Source organism: Mixophyes fleayi, chromosome 7, assembly GCF_038048845.1.
Source record: "Mixophyes fleayi isolate aMixFle1 chromosome 7, aMixFle1.hap1, whole genome shotgun sequence".
In the NCBI taxonomy this organism is placed as follows: domain Eukaryota; kingdom Metazoa; phylum Chordata; class Amphibia; order Anura; family Limnodynastidae; genus Mixophyes; species Mixophyes fleayi.
The window spans coordinates 146,089,581-146,107,948 of NC_134408.1; the positions used below are offsets into that span (position 1 = coordinate 146,089,581).

At 41.2% G+C, this 18,368-nt stretch overlaps 1 protein-coding gene across 3 annotated transcripts in view; it reads left to right on the forward strand.

Annotated features, from left to right (window-relative positions):
* LOC142098309 (sterol 26-hydroxylase, mitochondrial-like) overlaps positions 1 to 18,368 on the forward strand; it is a 293,770-nt gene that overhangs the window by 260,736 nt on the left and 14,666 nt on the right. The window contains exons 1-2 of one of the 3 annotated variants that reach the window (XM_075181048.1): positions 404 to 1,331; positions 17,066 to 17,256. In XM_075181048.1, coding sequence (XP_075037149.1) covers positions 1,323 to 1,331; positions 17,066 to 17,256 — 200 coding nt within the window. In that variant the 5' untranslated portion in view covers positions 404 to 1,322. Of the gene's footprint in view, positions 1 to 403; positions 1,332 to 13,431; positions 13,727 to 17,065; positions 17,257 to 18,368 lie in introns of those variants that run through there. The other 2 variants (XM_075181046.1, XM_075181047.1) reach the window with 2 other exon arrangements.

An 18,368-nucleotide genomic window follows, 5' to 3' on the forward strand; every position in this document is an offset into this window, starting at 1 on the left:
GGGTTAGGATTAGGGTTAGGGGTTAGGGTTAGGATTAGGGTTAGGGGTTAGGGTTGCTAATAAAATTAATATTACCATAGTCCTTGTGTTGCCGCTTTAAAAAATAAAAAAAAACAAAGTCGTGCACGAAACTGACGTCATTTGGAAGTGTTGCGGTGTCCTCTCATCAGATTCCCTCTGTGTCTCTTTACTGGTTAGTAGTTATTTTTTCTATGTCGCTCTGTTCATTATCGAAATAATTATCTAGGAGTAAACTGTGTCGGTGTTTACAGCACCGATAACTCGTATTACACCCCATAAAACTATACGTCAGGGGAGAATAAGAATTAATCTGAAACAGGGATTAGTATATAATAGTGTGGCCAGGTCCTTGTATGTGGCTGTGATAGTAACAAGCTCATCTGTGTTTATGTCACATTTCTACCTGGTGGCTATAATGTGAGCTGAGCAGATATTAGTGAGAATACAGGGCAACAGGCGGCCCTAGGGCCACATGCGGCCCTCCAAGCCATCACATGCGGCCCCCAGGGCCTCCCCGCTTTATTGTCAGATTTGTGACATGTGAAATGCCTCCTGATATGTAATTACAGATAGGTGTCTCTTGCTTGGATTAAATGTATTGTTTTGTCCTATTAATAAGATTAAGGGTAACATGCTGCCCTTTTGAAGGTTAGAGGACAGCCCATGTAACCCCCAAAGTGTTTCAGGTCACCGATCACTGCACTGAAAATAAAGTTAATTAGTGAGACACAAAATTCCTAATAAATTGATAGCAGTGTTGAAGTGTGTTCGTCCCTAGTGAGGTGACAGCTGTGTTCCTATGAATATTCATGTGTCTGGTTTCTTTGTTCCTTACTAATATCACTAGTTCCCATGGGGATTGTTTGGCTCTTTCTTCATGAATATTCATGGCTCAGTGATGTCACTAGTTCTCAGGGGATTGATTGGCTCTGTCCTCATGAATATTCATGGCTCAGTGATGTCACTAGTTCTCAGGGGATTGATTGGCTCTGTCCTCATGAATATTCATAGCTCAGTGATGTCACTAGTTCTCAGGAGACTGATGGACTGTATTCTCATTAACTATTGCATACCTTCCAACATTTCCGTGCAAAGCATCGGGAGAGGGACATGGTCATGGCATGATGGGGGCTTGGTCACGGCACAATGGGGGCATTGCCACGCCTCCAGAAGGCTGCCCAGCGCTGTAAAGCACTAGGCTGCCCCTTGGGAATCTCCCCTCCCCTCCAAACACTGCAGTAGTTGGTGAGACAGTGGGACAGAGTCCTAAAATCTGAACTTTCCCGCTGAAATCGGGGGACATGTGGGAGGTATGTATTGCTTCAGGAGCAATAAGTGTAAATATTTCCATTTCAGTGCCTGCGATCATTCTATATATATGTGTGAGGCACAACGGTATATAAATCCTCCCTGGCAGATTCCGGAGGGGAGGTCTGCAAATTAAACTCAAATTCCGTCATTGAGACCCCCTGTCGCCCGCCCTCTTCACTAGGATGTGGGCAGAATACCAGTGGTTGGCCTGCTCCCCTGGGAGTTTAGGACAACTACCTGAAATTCAGGAGTCTCCCGGACATGTATCCACAAGATATTATGTTTTGTGTAAGACTTCAGCCTGTATTAACAATGAGAATATTTTTATTAAATGTTTATTTTAAATGTATTATGTTATTATAGAATACTCACAGATCCGTCTTTGCGTTCATTCGCCTATGATTAATACAGTTATTTTGCAGTTCTGCTGGATGCTCTCTGAAACATCTTCTTGAATTGTAGAATTATTTTCTGTGGGGACACTATGGGGAACATATTATTTAAATTTACAGATACATAGTTTAAAGAAAAATTGTATCTATTAGTGATAATCTTGAAGAAGTTACATTCAGGTGCACATCATGTTAGATTTGTTGAAGTGTACAGTGTCCACTGAACTCATATGATAGAGGAGACATTGAATCCTAAATTTCTTTTACCAAGAACCAAAAGCAGAAGATTAGTAGTGGACAGTCGCCCATCATATACGTTACCGTGACTCGAGCAGCGGCTCTGTTAATGGATGTCAGCAGACCAGGGGGTAAATGTATGAAGCTCCGGGTTCTTCAACACCCGCGAGTTCGGCGCCTTCAGCGCTTAAACTTAAAGCGGCGCTGCCTTGTAAAGGGCCGAACTCGCTGGTGTTGAAGAACCCGGAGCTTCATACATTTACCCCCAGATCTGTATAAATACAAATCATTACATTATTTTTATTAAAGTAAAAAAAAAAAAACTGTAAAAAAATAAATACACTACATGGCCAAAAGTATGTGGACAAACCTTCTAATTAGTGAGTTTGGCCATTCTAACCCTTTGCTAAGAGGCCGACCGACAGGCGTGCAAATCCATCCTTGCACTAGTGTTTTATTTTCATAATTATCATACTAAGCCTGCTTGTTAACCCTTTGCATGAGGCTTTATGTACGATGTCTGTATGACATTGCTTGATACGAAAAAAATATATATTTATCATACCTCAAAGGTGCAAACGTTTCCTTAACAAAAACAAAACACACACAAAAAGTTTTCCTAAACAAATCAATTTTTTATAAACAATATTTTTAAATTAAATTTAAATAACAATCAACAATCAGATGTGAAATAATAGTTTTTGTAAAATGTTTAAATTTTTTTACTTTTTTATTTCATTAATACATGTGCTGGTGGTATTTCCTCAGCACCTGGAAATACCTGACTTATGACATTTTTAAAGCATATTTTGGCTCTATGGTTGCACTTTGTTCACACATTTCCAAGCTCAGCAGAGTTTAGCTACACAAAATAACAGGAGACACACTATATATATATATATATATATATATATATATATATATATATATATATACATATATCCTGAGTGAGAAGCCTTTTGCACAATTTTAGGTACATCTGATGCAGAAAAGAGCATAGTTATTAGTTATGCTGACAAATTCTAATGTAATACACAAATATAAAGTGCTTTCATGATTTATGACATAAATTAATGAATTTCTTAAAGTGCAAGTAGGCAGGAATCCAGAGTGAGTCTTTTTGTCGGGGAAGAAGTAGAGTATACTGCAGGCAGATAAATACACATTTACACATCATTAAATACTACTTGTCTGAATTTCCTGCTATTAGTAAAAACCCTTTTTATATTAAAATGTGTTTGTGTGCTTAAATGCTGCACCTCCAAGCAGCGGGAGTACCCATGTTACAATCACTATCCAGAGCATTACAAGGTAAAAAGTCATTCTTTACTGTTCCAGATGGTATATCCATGCAGTCCAAGGCCTTCCACCCATTATGTGATTACAGAGAACGTATATAGCATCTTATCACCAATAACCGAGATATGGAGAATGAACTCGGCCAGAGTGAAAGGAGCAGAGTTCATTTTCTAGCGATACAATGAGTGGAAATGTAGCAATATTATGGTTTTAAGTCTATGCAAACCCTGATTCTGAATAGCCATAGCTAACATTTAGGTGGCTGTATAGTAAATTGCAGTACGTTGATATATTGGGCCTGATTCAAGTCCAAACGAGACTTGCGCTAAACTATGGAGTACGGAATTGAGTGTATTTCTGTCCGTATTCAGACCCAAGTGGATCTCATTTTGATTTGAATCTGGTGTAAGTACACATTGCCCGTTCAGAGCATGTTCAGAGCGAATTCACGCAAGATACAGCACTCAAACGAACTTACATTGGTCTACAATACTATTGAGTTTGCAATTGATCATAAATAGCTGCTGATGATGATCATCATCAGATTTCTTTTGTATTCTTAGGGTTATATGTATCATAATTATATGACTTTTTACAGACATTGGAGTTTAGTCACACCCCTTGTTTTAGGATGTAGGGTGTGTACCTTCTGTACACCTGTTGGGAAGGTGCCTCTCACTTCTGAATAAGATGGTCAGTTGCTTGCAAGACGCCATTGCTTTGTGCCCACTGTGATGGTGGGTAGAGGGGTCCTGGCACCGCCTGGTGACATGAGCACTAACTTGTCTCTTTATTACTTGCAAATTTACTCAGCGCACACTTTTTCTCTTGCCCTGGTCTTCCTGGCTGGGTGAGCAAGAACAGCATATCTATTATATAAACGTGTTTTATACGTGCAGATCGCATGGTTCTGGGTTAGGTCATCGTAGGTCTCCAGTGTCAAGTCTAGGAGAGATGTCCTGGTACATCTCTGGAGATTGTGGAGACTTCCCTACATTGTACATAGACTGCACCACGCACGTAGTGACTGTGATATAATGGGGGTGTAGTGTTCCACATTCTACGTAGACTGCACCACGCACGTAGTGACTGTGATATAATGGGGGGGTGTAGTGTTCCACATTCTACATAGACTGCACCAGGCACATAGGGACTGTGACATGATGGGGGGGTGTAGTGTTCCACATTCTACGTAGACTGCACCAGGCACATAGGGACTGTGACATGATGGGGGTGTAGTGTTTCACGTTCTACATAGACTGCACCACGCGCATATTGACTGTGATATAATGGGGGTGTAGTGTTCCAGATTCTACATAGACTGCACCACGCACATAGTGACTGTGACATGATGGGGGGGTGTAGTGTTCCACATTCTACATAGACTGCACCACGCACATAGTGTCTGTGACATGATGGGGGGGTGTAGTGTTCCACATTCTACATAGACTGCACCACGCACATAGTGACTGTGACATGATGGGGGGGTGTAGTGTTCCACATTCTACATAGACTGCACCAGGCACATAGGGACTGTGACATGATGGGGGGGTGTAGTGTTCCACATTCTACATAGACTGCACCAGGCACATAGGGACTGTGACATGATGGGGGTGTAGTGTTTCACGTTCTACATAGACTGCACCACGCGCATATTGACTGTGATATAATGGGGGTGTAGTGTTCCAGATTCTACATAGACTGCACCACGCACATAGTGACTGTGACATGATGGGGGGGTGTAGTGTTCCACATTCTACATAGACTGCACCACGCACATAGTGTCTGTGACATGATGGGGGGGTGTAGTGTTCCACATTCTACATAGACTGCACCACGCACATAGTGACTGTGACATTATGGGGGGGTGTAGTGTTCCACATTCTACATAGACTGCACCACGCACATAGTGACTGTGACATGATGGGGGGTGTAGTGTTCCACATTCTACGTAGACTGCACCAGGCACATAGTGACTGTGACATGATGGGGGGTGTAGTGTTCCACATTCTACGTAGACTGCACCAGGCACATAGTGACTGTGACATGATGGGGGGGTGTAGTGTTCCACATTCTACATAGACTGCACCAGGCACATAGTGACTGTGACATGATGGGGGGTGTAGTGTTCCACATTCTACATAGACTGCACCACGCACATAGTGACTGTGACATGATGGGGGGGTGTAGTGTTCCACATTCTACATAGACTGCACCAGGCACATAGTTACTGTGACATGATGGGGGGTGTAGTGTTCCACATTCTACATAGACTGCACCAGGCACATAGTTACTGTGACATGATGGGGGGGTGTAGTGTTACACATTCTACGTAGACTGCACCAGGCACATAGTGACTGTGACATGATGGGGGGGTGTAGTGTTCCACATTCTACATAGACTGCACCAGGCACATAGTGACTGTGACATGATGGGGGGTGTAGTGTTCCACATTCTACATAGACTGCACCACGCACATAGTGACTGTGACATGATGGGGGGGTGTAGTGTTCCACATTCTACATAGACTGCACCAGGCACATAGTTACTGTGACATGATGGGGGGTGTAGTGTTCCACATTCTACATAGACTGCACCAGGCACATAGTTACTGTGACATGATGGGGGGGTGTAGTGTTACACATTCTACGTAGACTGCACCAGGCACATAGTGACTGTGACATGATGGGGGGTGTAGTGTTCCACATTCTACATAGACTGCACCAGGCACATAGTTACTGTGACATGATGGGGGGGTGTAGTGTTACACATTCTACGTAGACTGCACCAGGCACATAGTGACTGTGACATGATGGGGGGTGTAGTGTTCCACATTCTACGTAGACTGCACCAGGCACATAGTGACTGTGACATGATGGGGGGTGTAGTGTTCCACATTCTACATAGACTGCACCACGCACATAGTGACTGTGACATGATGGGGGGTGTAGTGTTCCACATTCTACATAGACTGCACCACGCACATAGTGACTGTGACATGATGGGGGGTGTAGTGTTCCACATTCTACATAGACTGCACCACGCACATAGTTACTGTGACATGATGGGGGGTGTAGTGTTCCACATTCTACATAGACTGCACCAGGCACATAGTTACTGTGACATGATGGGGGGGTGTAGTGTTCCACATTCTACATAGACTGCACCACGCACATAGTGACTGTGACATGATGGGGGTGTAGTGTTACACATTCTACGTAGACTGCACCAGGCACATAGTGACTGTGACATGATGGGGGGTGTAGTGTTCCACATTCTACGTAGACTGCACCAGGCACATAGTGACTGTGACATGATGGGGGTGTAGTGTTCCACATTCTACATAGACTGCACCAGGCACATAGTGACTGTGACATGATGGGGGGGTGTAGTGTTCCACATTCTACATAGACTGCACCACGCACATAGTGACTGTGACATGATGGGGGGGGTGTAGTGTTCCACATTCTACATAGACTGCACCAGGCACATAGTGACTGTGACATGATGGGGGGTGTAGTGTTCCACATTGTACATAGACTGCACCAGGCACTTAGTGACTGTGACATGATGTGGGTGTAGTGTTTCACGTTCTACGTAGACTGCACCAGGCACATAGTTACTGTGACATGATGGGGGGTGTAGTGTTCCACGTTCTACGTAGACTGCACCAGGCACATAGTGACTGTGACATGATGGGGTGTGTAGTGGTTCACGTTCTACAAAGACTGCACCAGGCACATGGCGATTAGATGATCAGCTCAGCAGTAAAGCGTGCCTGTGAGGTATTAAAGCACGTTGACAATGGTGACAATAGAATATAACCTCAAGTAATACCGAGTTTGTTATTAGACTGAGTCTTATCTCCTATCCTAGCTGATATCTCATCAATTCAGAGATGACCCTGAAATCGGCACAAAGTCCATTGCTGTAGAGTCTCTATACATCTGCTATTGACTACAGAACAAAATAAACAGTGCTGCTAGTTTACACTAAGGCTGGGTACACAGTACAGGAAATATCTCCCGATGCGATATTGTTAACGATTTTACCAACGACTGAAAGTCCCGATCAGCAGCCGGTTCATGTGTACACACTGTACACAGTTTACATGATTTACCTTCAGATCTGTGCTCTTTATCTGTCATAACCATCGGCTGATAAGATGGTGACTCTGCACAGTCCATAGAGATCTATGGACACAGCTAGTCCTGAGTGCTTACACACTGCAGAATTGGAACGTTCTATCGTTGAACGAGATATTTAGTCTGGTTTCAAATTTAAATGAAATGATACGATGTGCTTTAGAACAATAATCGTTCATCGTTGGAGTGTAGACACTAATGCGATATTGAGCCAAAACAGTCATTTATCGTGTGATTGCCCCGATAATCGGCTGAAAAACTTGTGGCATGTACCCAGCCTTATACTGAAATATGTCATCTTGAAAGCAGGAAAATGTGGAAAAGTGCTTTCAATTTACAAAACTCTTGTTTACTATATTAAAGGAATATTATACTCAAGATGTAACTTTTTCAAATATATGTATTGTAGAGATCGAACAACTGAATAAGTTATTAATATTCCAATCGCTAAGATCACTTTGATGACAGGTTTGTGATTGGCAATAGGGGGCACTGTTCCTAGACGGGAATTCAACCAACCTGTTCCTGCACACGTCCGGTTATTGCGGTAGGGCAAACTCAGCTCGTTTTTGCTCGTAGCACTGCGAGGTGCCGCCGAGTCTCATCGTACTAGGCTTCGGCAGCTTTCCGCTTTGAATTCAATTGTCATCAGCTTTTTAGGGGGGAATTCAATTGACCGCGTTGTTCTGAGGAACATTGCGGCTGTGCATTTTTACAGTTTATACGGTAAAAATATCCACTTATTTTTGCTCCTACCTCTGTGGGGCGTGAACAAAAATGAGGGATACTTCTGTGGAAAAAAAAATCTGCGCAAGTTGTCTCGCGGCCGTTCCCCTTAGAGGAGGCACCGCCATAGGTATAGATGGAAACAGCCCTAATTAGTAATTATCCACCTAGCCCTGGGTATAACTGCTCCTATTCTCATTACTGAATATAAATATTCTGCACAGAGTACTAGGGTCTATCTCCCTGTAATGGGAACACTCACATTCCAAAGTAATTTCTCAACATTCCAACGGCTTTAACCAACCTGCTCTCGCTGTAGCCTAGATAGAGGATGCTTCTGGTCCATCTGATGTCAGTAATATAATACAATAGGGGAGCAAAATGTCCTCAGAACAAGGATGCTTGATGGAATCATTAGATGTTTAGGGGGAATTCAATTAGCCGCGAGGTGCAGTTGGACATTGGCTCCATGTACGGCTACATATATTGGGAATGCGATACAAAATCTTCGCTCATTTTCTCCTCCCATCTCCACGGGACGAAAGGGAAAAGGAGCGTTGATTTGTGAAAAAACTCTGAGGCGATGTGTCTCCGCAGACTGAGGCACATCACATCACCCTGCGGCTAATTGAAGTTCCCCCTTAAAATAATTGATTAACAATAAAATGAAGAAAGATAAAAGTGCTATAAAGCCTGTCTAATCCATCTTAGATGGGGTCGTGCTTCAAAATGTGCATAAAATATAACTGCATAACGCACTAAAGAATGTACGTTGTATTGTACTGAACAGGAAATATTTATGTTATCACCAACAATTCCTAAACATTCCATCCTGTCTGGCAAATAGCCCAGATTTCAAGGTCCTGTTCTAAGGAATTTATTCCTGAACATTTTTTTTTATCTCATAATGTCGAAGGTTTCCAAAGCCGATCAGCTACACAGTGCATGCTGGAGATCTCAGTATCTGTTCTTATACTGTGTGTGTGCACAGTACTACTTCTATAATTCCCGGTATCTATATGTTATACTGTGTATATGGACGATTACACAGTGACACTTCTACCATTCTCAGTATCTGTTCTTGTACTGTGTGTACGGACAATTGCACTGCACTACTTCTCGTGTAAATTGGATGTGATTCTCAGTATCTCTTTGTATGCATGGAGTACCGTACACTAGCGATTCTCTTATTATCTATGCTGCATAGAGTCTCATGGGCCTATTTATCTATTTATAAAAAAAAAAAAATTATTGTAACAATGAAAATTACCACTTTCTCATATTAATGTTTAAAAAACCGTCTCGGAGAGATGAATCACTTATCTCTTCGCCAGGTCTGTCTCCGTCATTGTGCACAAGCGCGAGTTGGCGCACACACGAGCTATGGAAGTGAAAGGGTGGATTTGGGCTTTCTATTCCATTAATAAACTAAGTTATTTTTTTCTTTTAAAAACACAGACACAAAAATAAACTACATTATATACAGTACATAACTTCTAAATAATGTTGTTTGTTTAATTACATGAAATAATTAATAACAATAATTAATAATTAAAACAGTTATTCCAAGTAAAAAAGCTTTTTTTAAGGCTGTTATGGTGACAGTTATAGCTTTTAGAGAAAAACTAAAGGAAAAGTATTTGCTGATTGATAAATAGTATATTTCGCTTCCCTCCATTCAGCTCTATGGGTACAGCGATTGCCAGCGAAAATGGGGCTATCAACGGTAGCAAAACCCCATAATATATAGGGCAAATTACCAGCAAGTTATCTCCAACAAACACCCCCATTCTTTAAATAAGCATCTCAGTATCTGTTGTAGATCTCTGTGTCTGTATAACCCCAGAGTACCACTCCCCTCGTTCTGTATACTGCATGTAATTCCTATTATCAGTTGTCATTTTGCAGAATTAGAGTTAGAATTTATTGAAGGTAACAATCTCCAAAATAATTGGTTTGTGTATTGATTGGTTGGACAAGAAGAGATATTAAGGGGTGTATTCAATTGTTTCTTTTAACGCGCTAAAACAAAAAAAAACGAGCGCTCTAAAAATATTACCGTTAATACGGTAATTACTCGCTAAATTTCATCTCGCAGCTCCCTGAGCAGCGAGCTGAAATTCAGCCCGCTGGCAGCGAGTAAGTACCGTATTAACTGTTTACGCGCGCAAAATTACCGTATAATATGACGTTTTTTTCGAGCGCTCGTTTTTTTTTGTTTTAGCGCGTTAAAAGAAACAATTGAATACCCCCCTTGGTGTTGTAGAGAGTTTATCCAACTAACAACCTGCTACTTATTAGGACAAAAACAAGCAGAACTATGAGATTCTTAGTAGCACAACAGGTTTTAACATCGCTACATCCAGTAACTGGGAAACAACGATACCACTGCTCAGGGCCCTAAACCTGCCATAGCCATACACATTTTGGGAGTGCCCTTCCTACCCCTGTGCATAGACCTTGGGGAACCCACTCCCCTATTCTTGATTCTTGGCTTCGAACCTAACGCCCCATGTGGTATCATTTGTCTTGGATGACATAGTGTCATCCAGGAAGGCTGGTTTCAGGGTTTTTCTACCTCAGCTGTGACACATCTGCAACTAAAAACAGGATTTTTGTAGTTACGTTAAATCCTTTTCTCTGAATCAATTTGGGGAAACTGACAATGGGCGTAGAGGGTCTAGGCAAGAGTTGGGCACCCTAAATTTTCTTTGCTAACAACCTTCTCCCTTCCCCCTCTTCTATATGCCCTCCCTGCAGCGAACCCATTTTTCTATCATGGTCTGGAATGAGACTGTGCAAGCTCCATGTCCTAGCTGGTCGAGACATTCTTGCACAGGATTTTTATACCCAATTGAACAGAGCCGATAGAGACTTTACTACTGTAATAAGTGTATCTTGTCTTGAGAAAAAAACACTCTCTGCTTTTGGTCATCATACAGCGGACCCAGAAGACAAGTCTCTGGGTAGGAAATAGATTAGGTTTCTGATAGTCGATGATCCGCCTATGGGATGCTAATGTGTGTGGCATCTCTGGCACATGAGCATCAAGTAAAGCTCAGTACTTCACCTTGAGAGATCGTCCAGATAAAGTAGGATTGTCGCCCCTTTGGCAATGACCGCCATGGTCTTCATGAACAGCCTCGGAATTGTCTCAGAAGACATCGATGGCCTTACCAGACTGCAAAATACAGTAAGCATTCTGGATGTTCATGAAGTCGGTTCTATTATGAACTTGTCCAGTTCCCTGATATATCTGAGATTACACCTTGAACCTGTCCACTCAAATCTGAGTGTTTAGAGTCTTGAGGTTCAAATTGGGCCAAAAGGATCCATTTGGCCTAAGCAGAAGTCCAATTAGAACCCCATTCCTTTTTGGACTGCCGTCACTGGAATGACCACAATTCATAATTAAAGCCCAAATAGCTTCTTGTAGAAGCTTGGGTCTTACTAGGTCTCCAGGAAAGTCAGGGCTGAGGGTTGGAAGCCAGCCATTTGGCTGCTCAAGCCTACTTTCCCTTCAGTTGTCCTCCCAAGGGGCATAGGACTGTCCTCTTTAGGTCTGATATCTTGCTTTACTCATAGTGCAAAAAGACAGAAACTTTGACCTTGCACCTAGATATATCTACTGGCAGAAAATAACTAGCTCCAATGAACAAACATCCAAAGCTGCATCCCCCAAATATTTGTATACCTCCTGAATGTGTTCAACTAAATTTAGTAATTTAGACCAGAGTCTACCAGATTTCAAGCCCTCCAAAATCTGCTCCAAGCCCTTTATCCTCCCATGTTAAACCATGTTAAACCCCTGATCTTAGAGGACAACTAGAAGTCTGGACTACCGTAGGACTTGTAGCTAGGGAGGTGGCTTGTAGAATCCTCTCTAAAGTGGAGGAAACCTTAACAAGATTCTGGATTGACTGTGCTAGACTTCGAGTCCCAACTAGCTCATCAGGGGGAGTTATCACATTGTCAAAAGATCCCTGTCTGAGATGCCTCAACGATCTGACTCCTTCACTGAGGTTTCAGCAGAGGAGCAGAAGGAAGGTTCCCTTTGTCTGTGTTCTCCCTCAACTAAAGATCAAGTGACCTGAGGACATGAACCATTTTGGGGGTCTGATCTAATTAAAAACAAAAACTATAAACGGTCAGGTTTTAAGTTTGTTGAAATACAATAACCTCTTCAGAAATAGTCTTAGCCATACAGTGTTCCAAGTAGAATTATGAGGTTGTTTGTCAAAATACTTGGAAATGTGGAACCAGCTTGAAATTCGAATTCCGAACTTTTGATGACCATGAATATATTCACGGTACAATCACCAATAGATTTTAATTTGTCATTAGAATTCTGCTGCTCCAGTTTGCATTCACAGTTCGTCTTTGAGTTTCGCCCTTTGCATTCTGTAAACGTACGTAAGTAATTATTTTGTCGTAAAAAGTATTCAACTTTTAAATAAAACTTTGCAATCTAGAAAACACCAAAATGTTTCCATTTTTAGCTTGAACATGGTCGAACCTGTTTGGCTTTCCTAAATTTTAGAACGGATTTGTCAATTGGGGTCAACAATTGATTTGCGGCCAGTTCGAGTGTTTCCCATCGAAATCATGGCCATGTGCCCTAGTCCTGATGGCGTGTACGCAAATGTTGTTACCGTGGGGTCTATGCATCAAGCTAATATTCCACTTAAAAGATACGGAAACGGCTGTAGGCTCCGTCGCAGCCCCCATAGATTAATATGGGGACTGCGATTTTCTGCAGTGCATAAAGCTTTGATAAGCTTTGCATTGCGCAGACAGGAAACGCCATCTCAGGATGGCGTTACTGTCATTTCCTATAGGATTCTGCTGAATCCTCTCTGGCTTCGCAGAATCCGATATAGTGAAAGTGCTGTGACGTCCTCCTATCACTGGCAGTGCGCTAAACCAGGGCTCCCAGACTAGCCCCGGCATAGTGCATCTTAGCGGTGCATATATATGCATCACTGCGATGTGCAGCGTTGCACATTTAGCAGCACCGCATCTTATGATGTATAGACCCTTGTATGTGAGTCTGTTTGTCATGTGTGTGGAGATTTCCCTCTATAGGAACATGTGCAGTAATTACTCATTAACGGCAATAAATTAATTCACCTCTATATGATTAGTGAAATGCGTGACTCTTGGCTGCACCTATGAACCTGCTGCACATATTCTACTGTTATTAGTGTAACTGAAGACTTGCCCAGTAGGGAAGAGGTTAACTGTAGGCAGTTCCTGACCTATGTATTGTGTATCCTGTGGTTTGTCAGAGAACACACAGAGCAGACAAGAAGACTGTCCTGTATCTGCGGGAACCTCTAACCTCTCTCTGCAGCCATGATTGGCACAGTTTTCAAGCAGTTTTTTACCCCTCTGAGCAAGGGAAGGGTCTGCTCATTGCAGGAGTCCTGCAGGCTCAGAGGGGTGCAGGCCAGGGGGGTGACAGGGGCTGCGGCTGTGAATGTCCAGGGGGAGAAGAGATACAAGACGTTTGAGGACCTGCCTGGACCTACTCTGCTCACCAACATATACTGGGTGTTCTTCAGAGGGTATCTCATGCATGCCCATAAGCTGCAGGTATGCTTTACACAACTTATTTACTTTCTATTTACATTAAAGCACACAGAGCTCTAAAAATGATAATTTTCTCTTTGCAGAAGTCTTAAGATGTGTATTTTTTTTACCTCGTTAGATATAACAATTATTTGTCACTTATATTGTACAGTATTGAAAATGTTTGTAGATTTTTGCAAAGAATTGTCGGAGTTTAGACTTTTCACTGAAAAATAATAATAATAATAATTATAATAATAATAATAACAAATAATAATAATAACAATAACCAATAATAATGATAACAACAAATAATAATAATAATAACAATAATAACAAATAATAACAAATTATTTTACTAACAAATAATAATAATAATAAAGCCCGAACATAGACTTCCATATCCACTTTCCATACATATATACACACAAATTTTATATATATATATAGAGAGAGAGAGAGAGAGAGAGAGAGAGAGAGAAATGTGTATATATATCATTTAGTTCTATATAATTTAATTTAATAATATAATTTCTGAAAAAATGGTTTATTTACATAATAAAGTATTTTTGGCATGTGTAGAGAGTCGGCTATATCCTAAGTTAGTGATACGCTGACTGAGTGTATCCCTGCTTTAGAATGTTGTGGTTTCCGGGTCTCTAGAACTCCTCCTCCCTGGCACTGCCCTGGAGTTACCCCAGTCAGACACATGAAGTACAGATACTACACTGCATTAGGTTCTGGTGCATTGTACTCGCCTGCAGCTCTTTATATAAAGAAGGTGCAGCTGATTTCTTTGTAAGAGAGCCAAAATGGTTGAAATGAGATCCCTAAGAACATCGGATTTACAAAAATAATAAAAAGTTCACTTGTCAAAATAATAATATTATGCTGCAGCAAGTAAAATATTATTGTAAAAAAAAGATTAACCATTTTTCCAATAGTGGTGGAAGTGGGGTATACAGGGTATGTAATTCCATCATTTCTCCTACTGCCTTTATTGTAACACTATCACATTCCAGTCACTTACATTCCCATTACATTGCCCATACCACCACTTCTAAATTTCCACTGCTTTGCAATTTAAATAAACTAACAAATAAATGTATCAGGGTCTGCAACATACCAAGGGCAGAGTTGACTCTTCTGTACACAATAAGTTAACCCTGACTTTGGCTGATACTATCTGACTACCGGCTTCTGTCATACAGGCTACGGCTTATCAGCCATAGGTACAAGGTCCACTAGGGCTGGTTTACAATTTGTTCAAACCTTAGTTTTTGTGGGAGTGAAGTTAACCTGATGACTGTTTATAAAAACTTTATACTGGTTATGCTGGAGTCAAGAATATAAACTAAATGTAGCACTAAATATGGAACTCTGGGTGGTATCTCTATATTCTAATAAAAAACAAAAACAATGAACTGCCAGGTCTTAAGTTTGTTGAAATACAATAGCCTCTATAGAACTCTTGTATAAAGCTGGGTACACACTACAGAATTTTCCACCAACTTTTTATGCCGATCGATTTTACATGCGATCGATGTTCCGATCGCTCGGTCCATGGACTGCATACACACGAGCCTTGTTTAGGACGATAAAGGGAAGAGCGGACGTCCCTTTAGTGACTTTTTACAGCCATATTGTCGTGAGCAATGACTGTAATTTCGTACTCACTGTTGTGGATCGGTCGGAAGTTTATACACACTACACAATGGAAACGAGATTGGAACGAAAATATTAAACGGTGCGACCAACCAAATGAGGCGACAATCATCCATTTGGGCAGACTTTCGACCATCGTGTCACTACACACACTGACCCGACTTTTGAACGAGCGGTCGTATGTTGACTGATTTAGCCGATTATTGGACGAAAACCGTGTAGTGTGTACCTAGCTTTAGACGTAGAGCGTTTCAAGTAGAATTATGAGGTTGTTCATCAAGTTGTTTGAACATTAAGAACCGGCTTGAAATTTAAATTCAGCAGTTTTGATGACCATGGTTATGTTCGTGGTACAATCGCCAATAGCTTTTAATTTGTCGTTTGAATTCTGCTGCTCGAGTTCAAATTCACAGATTGTGTTTGAGTTTCGCTCCTTGTATTCTGAACATGTTAAAATGGGTGGGGTTTTCATTTCATTAAAAGTATTCAACTTTTAAATAAACCTTTGCAATCTAAAAATCACCAAAAGGTTTCCATTTTTAGCTTAAACATGGTCGAACCTGTTTGGCTTTCCCAAATTTAGCTAGTTTTTACCAACCTAAAATTCAAGAAATTCAGAAAAATTTTAGAACAGATTCGTCAAATCCAGAATTGACATGCGGACAATTTAGCAAATGTTGAGAGTTACAAAGCACAAAGCCTAAGGGTCCAAAACTGCTTTTCTGCATGGTTTGGGCATTTTCAATTAAAATATTAATTTTGGAAAGGCCTAAATTCATCGTTGCAATGATACTTAACGGGGCAAAAACCTGATAATTATGATATAGTCACCTAAGTGAGCAAACGCTATAACAGACAATGAAAACAGCCTATAAATATATATATATATGTTCTGCAGCGTTGCCATCTGGAAAGCGGTTTGCGGGTTTAAGGTAGCGTTGTCACTTGGAAGTGATTGGCAGGTGAGATTTGCTGCGTAGGAGCCTGGAGAATCCGGAATACTGGAACGCAGGATAGGAACGCAGGTTGGAATTTCTCAGGAGCATGGAAAAGATACAAGAGCTGTTTTCAGTGCAGGGTCAGGAACTGACTGAAAGAACCAGCACAGAGTCTAGGTCAGAAGTTCTAATATAGTGCAGTTCTAATAGGGCAGCCAATAGAGGGCAGCACGAGGACACAAAAGGTAGGACAGTTCTGCGCATGCGCAGATCCGCTGAGCTCTGTGAACGGAAGGAGAGAGGCAGCGCTGGATGGACTGCACGGCGAGGAGACAGGTTAGTTGAATAATTAAACAGGGAGAGACCCGGCGGGGAGACCGCGGAGGCAGCGGATACACACGCCTGCTCCCGGGGAGGATACGGCGGGAGTCCGGCGTGTGACAGTACAGACATACAACAGGGAGCGTTGAATATAAAGTGTCTAGGAGACATACGCAGTGAAGAGTAGAGAAGTTGCGGTTCGATCCCCGCACTGTTTTGGCGAATAGGTTTGAAAATTTGTCAGAATGTCTCAAATTTTATAAGGGATTAAATAACCAAGAAAGACAAACTAGTTTGACCATTTTTGAGCCAGTTTCATTTAATTAAAGTAAAATTTTAATAATTTCGTTATTTATTTTTTTTATCATGAAAGGAGAATGGCAAACACAGCATCTGAGGACTTAATATCTATCTTTATAATGTCACTTTAATCTTTCAGAATGTCTTCAAACAGAAGTATGGTCCGATATGGAAGACGTCTCTGGGACTCTATAAGAGTGTGAGTGTTTCTGATGTGGATTTGTTAGAGTCATTGTTGAGACAAGAAGGAAAGTATCCCGTCAGGCTGGACATGGAAATATGGAAAATGAATAGACAAGAATGGAACGTTGGACTAGGTCCCTTTACAGCGTGAGTTCCTGCCTGTAATTATTTGCAGAAGCTGCTTTTAACATTCCAATGATGCATAAAATTAAATGCAATCTGGATTCGTTATAAACATCGGTATCAGGGGGTTATAACTATGAATTTTTGTATATTCTGTATTTGGAATTTTGTAATTAGACTCCTCCCCTTTGCAAAATTTAGGACACACCCCTCTTTCCAAGTCATACCCATACCCCCAGGGAAAAATGCAAGATTTCTAGAGAGGGGTTTCCAAATGGTTTCAGAACACAGGACAAAAAAAAACCACGTGCTGTAGCAATAATAATAGAGTGAGAAAAGTACAATATAATAAGTTAAATAAAACTAAACATAAACAAAAAATAAGGCATAAATACAATAATGTAAACAACAAATGTTATCCATCTGGACATAAATCCATTTTGACAATCTTATTTATATTAATAGAATACTTTATAAACTAATGCAAATCTACAAGATTAATACTAAATGCCTCTCAAAGCCTGCGACATGAGAGGCAGGATGGGAGAGGGAAGGGGGGATAAACAAAGGCCCTGTACAGTAATGGCACGCCGAGAGGATGTTGAAAGCCTGAGACAAATGCGGAGCAAGATTATACCCAGATTCAAATGGAATTGGGATATGAATACAGTTGGAGCCAGGGCCTGATTATCCAATAGGCTGACCGAGCTGCAGGCTAGGGCACAAGATTTTTTTGGGGGGGAGCAAAATATTGAAATAAATTTTAAAAAAAGAGAATTTTTGTTTTCCAAAGTAAAACGAAGACATGAAAGAAAATTGTAACGTTCTAATGTTCCCATGGTGACGGCTGAAGATAATGAGCCATTCTAAGGTGGATGCTTGAGTACCAGTCAACTGGTTAATGGAGTGCTCACTAGTGCTACCCCAGAAGGATACCACAGCCAATCCCTGCTCAGCAGGGTAACAGGGGAAAGTAGTTTAAGACTGGGGGGTTTAGTTAGTCTTAAACACACAAGATTAACAATTTATGCTTTTATATTTATTTTATTTGTTAATTAAATAAGCATTTAGCTGAAACAGTATTAAAACCCTATGCATAAATAGATTTTATATTCCAGTTTTATGGGACAACAATC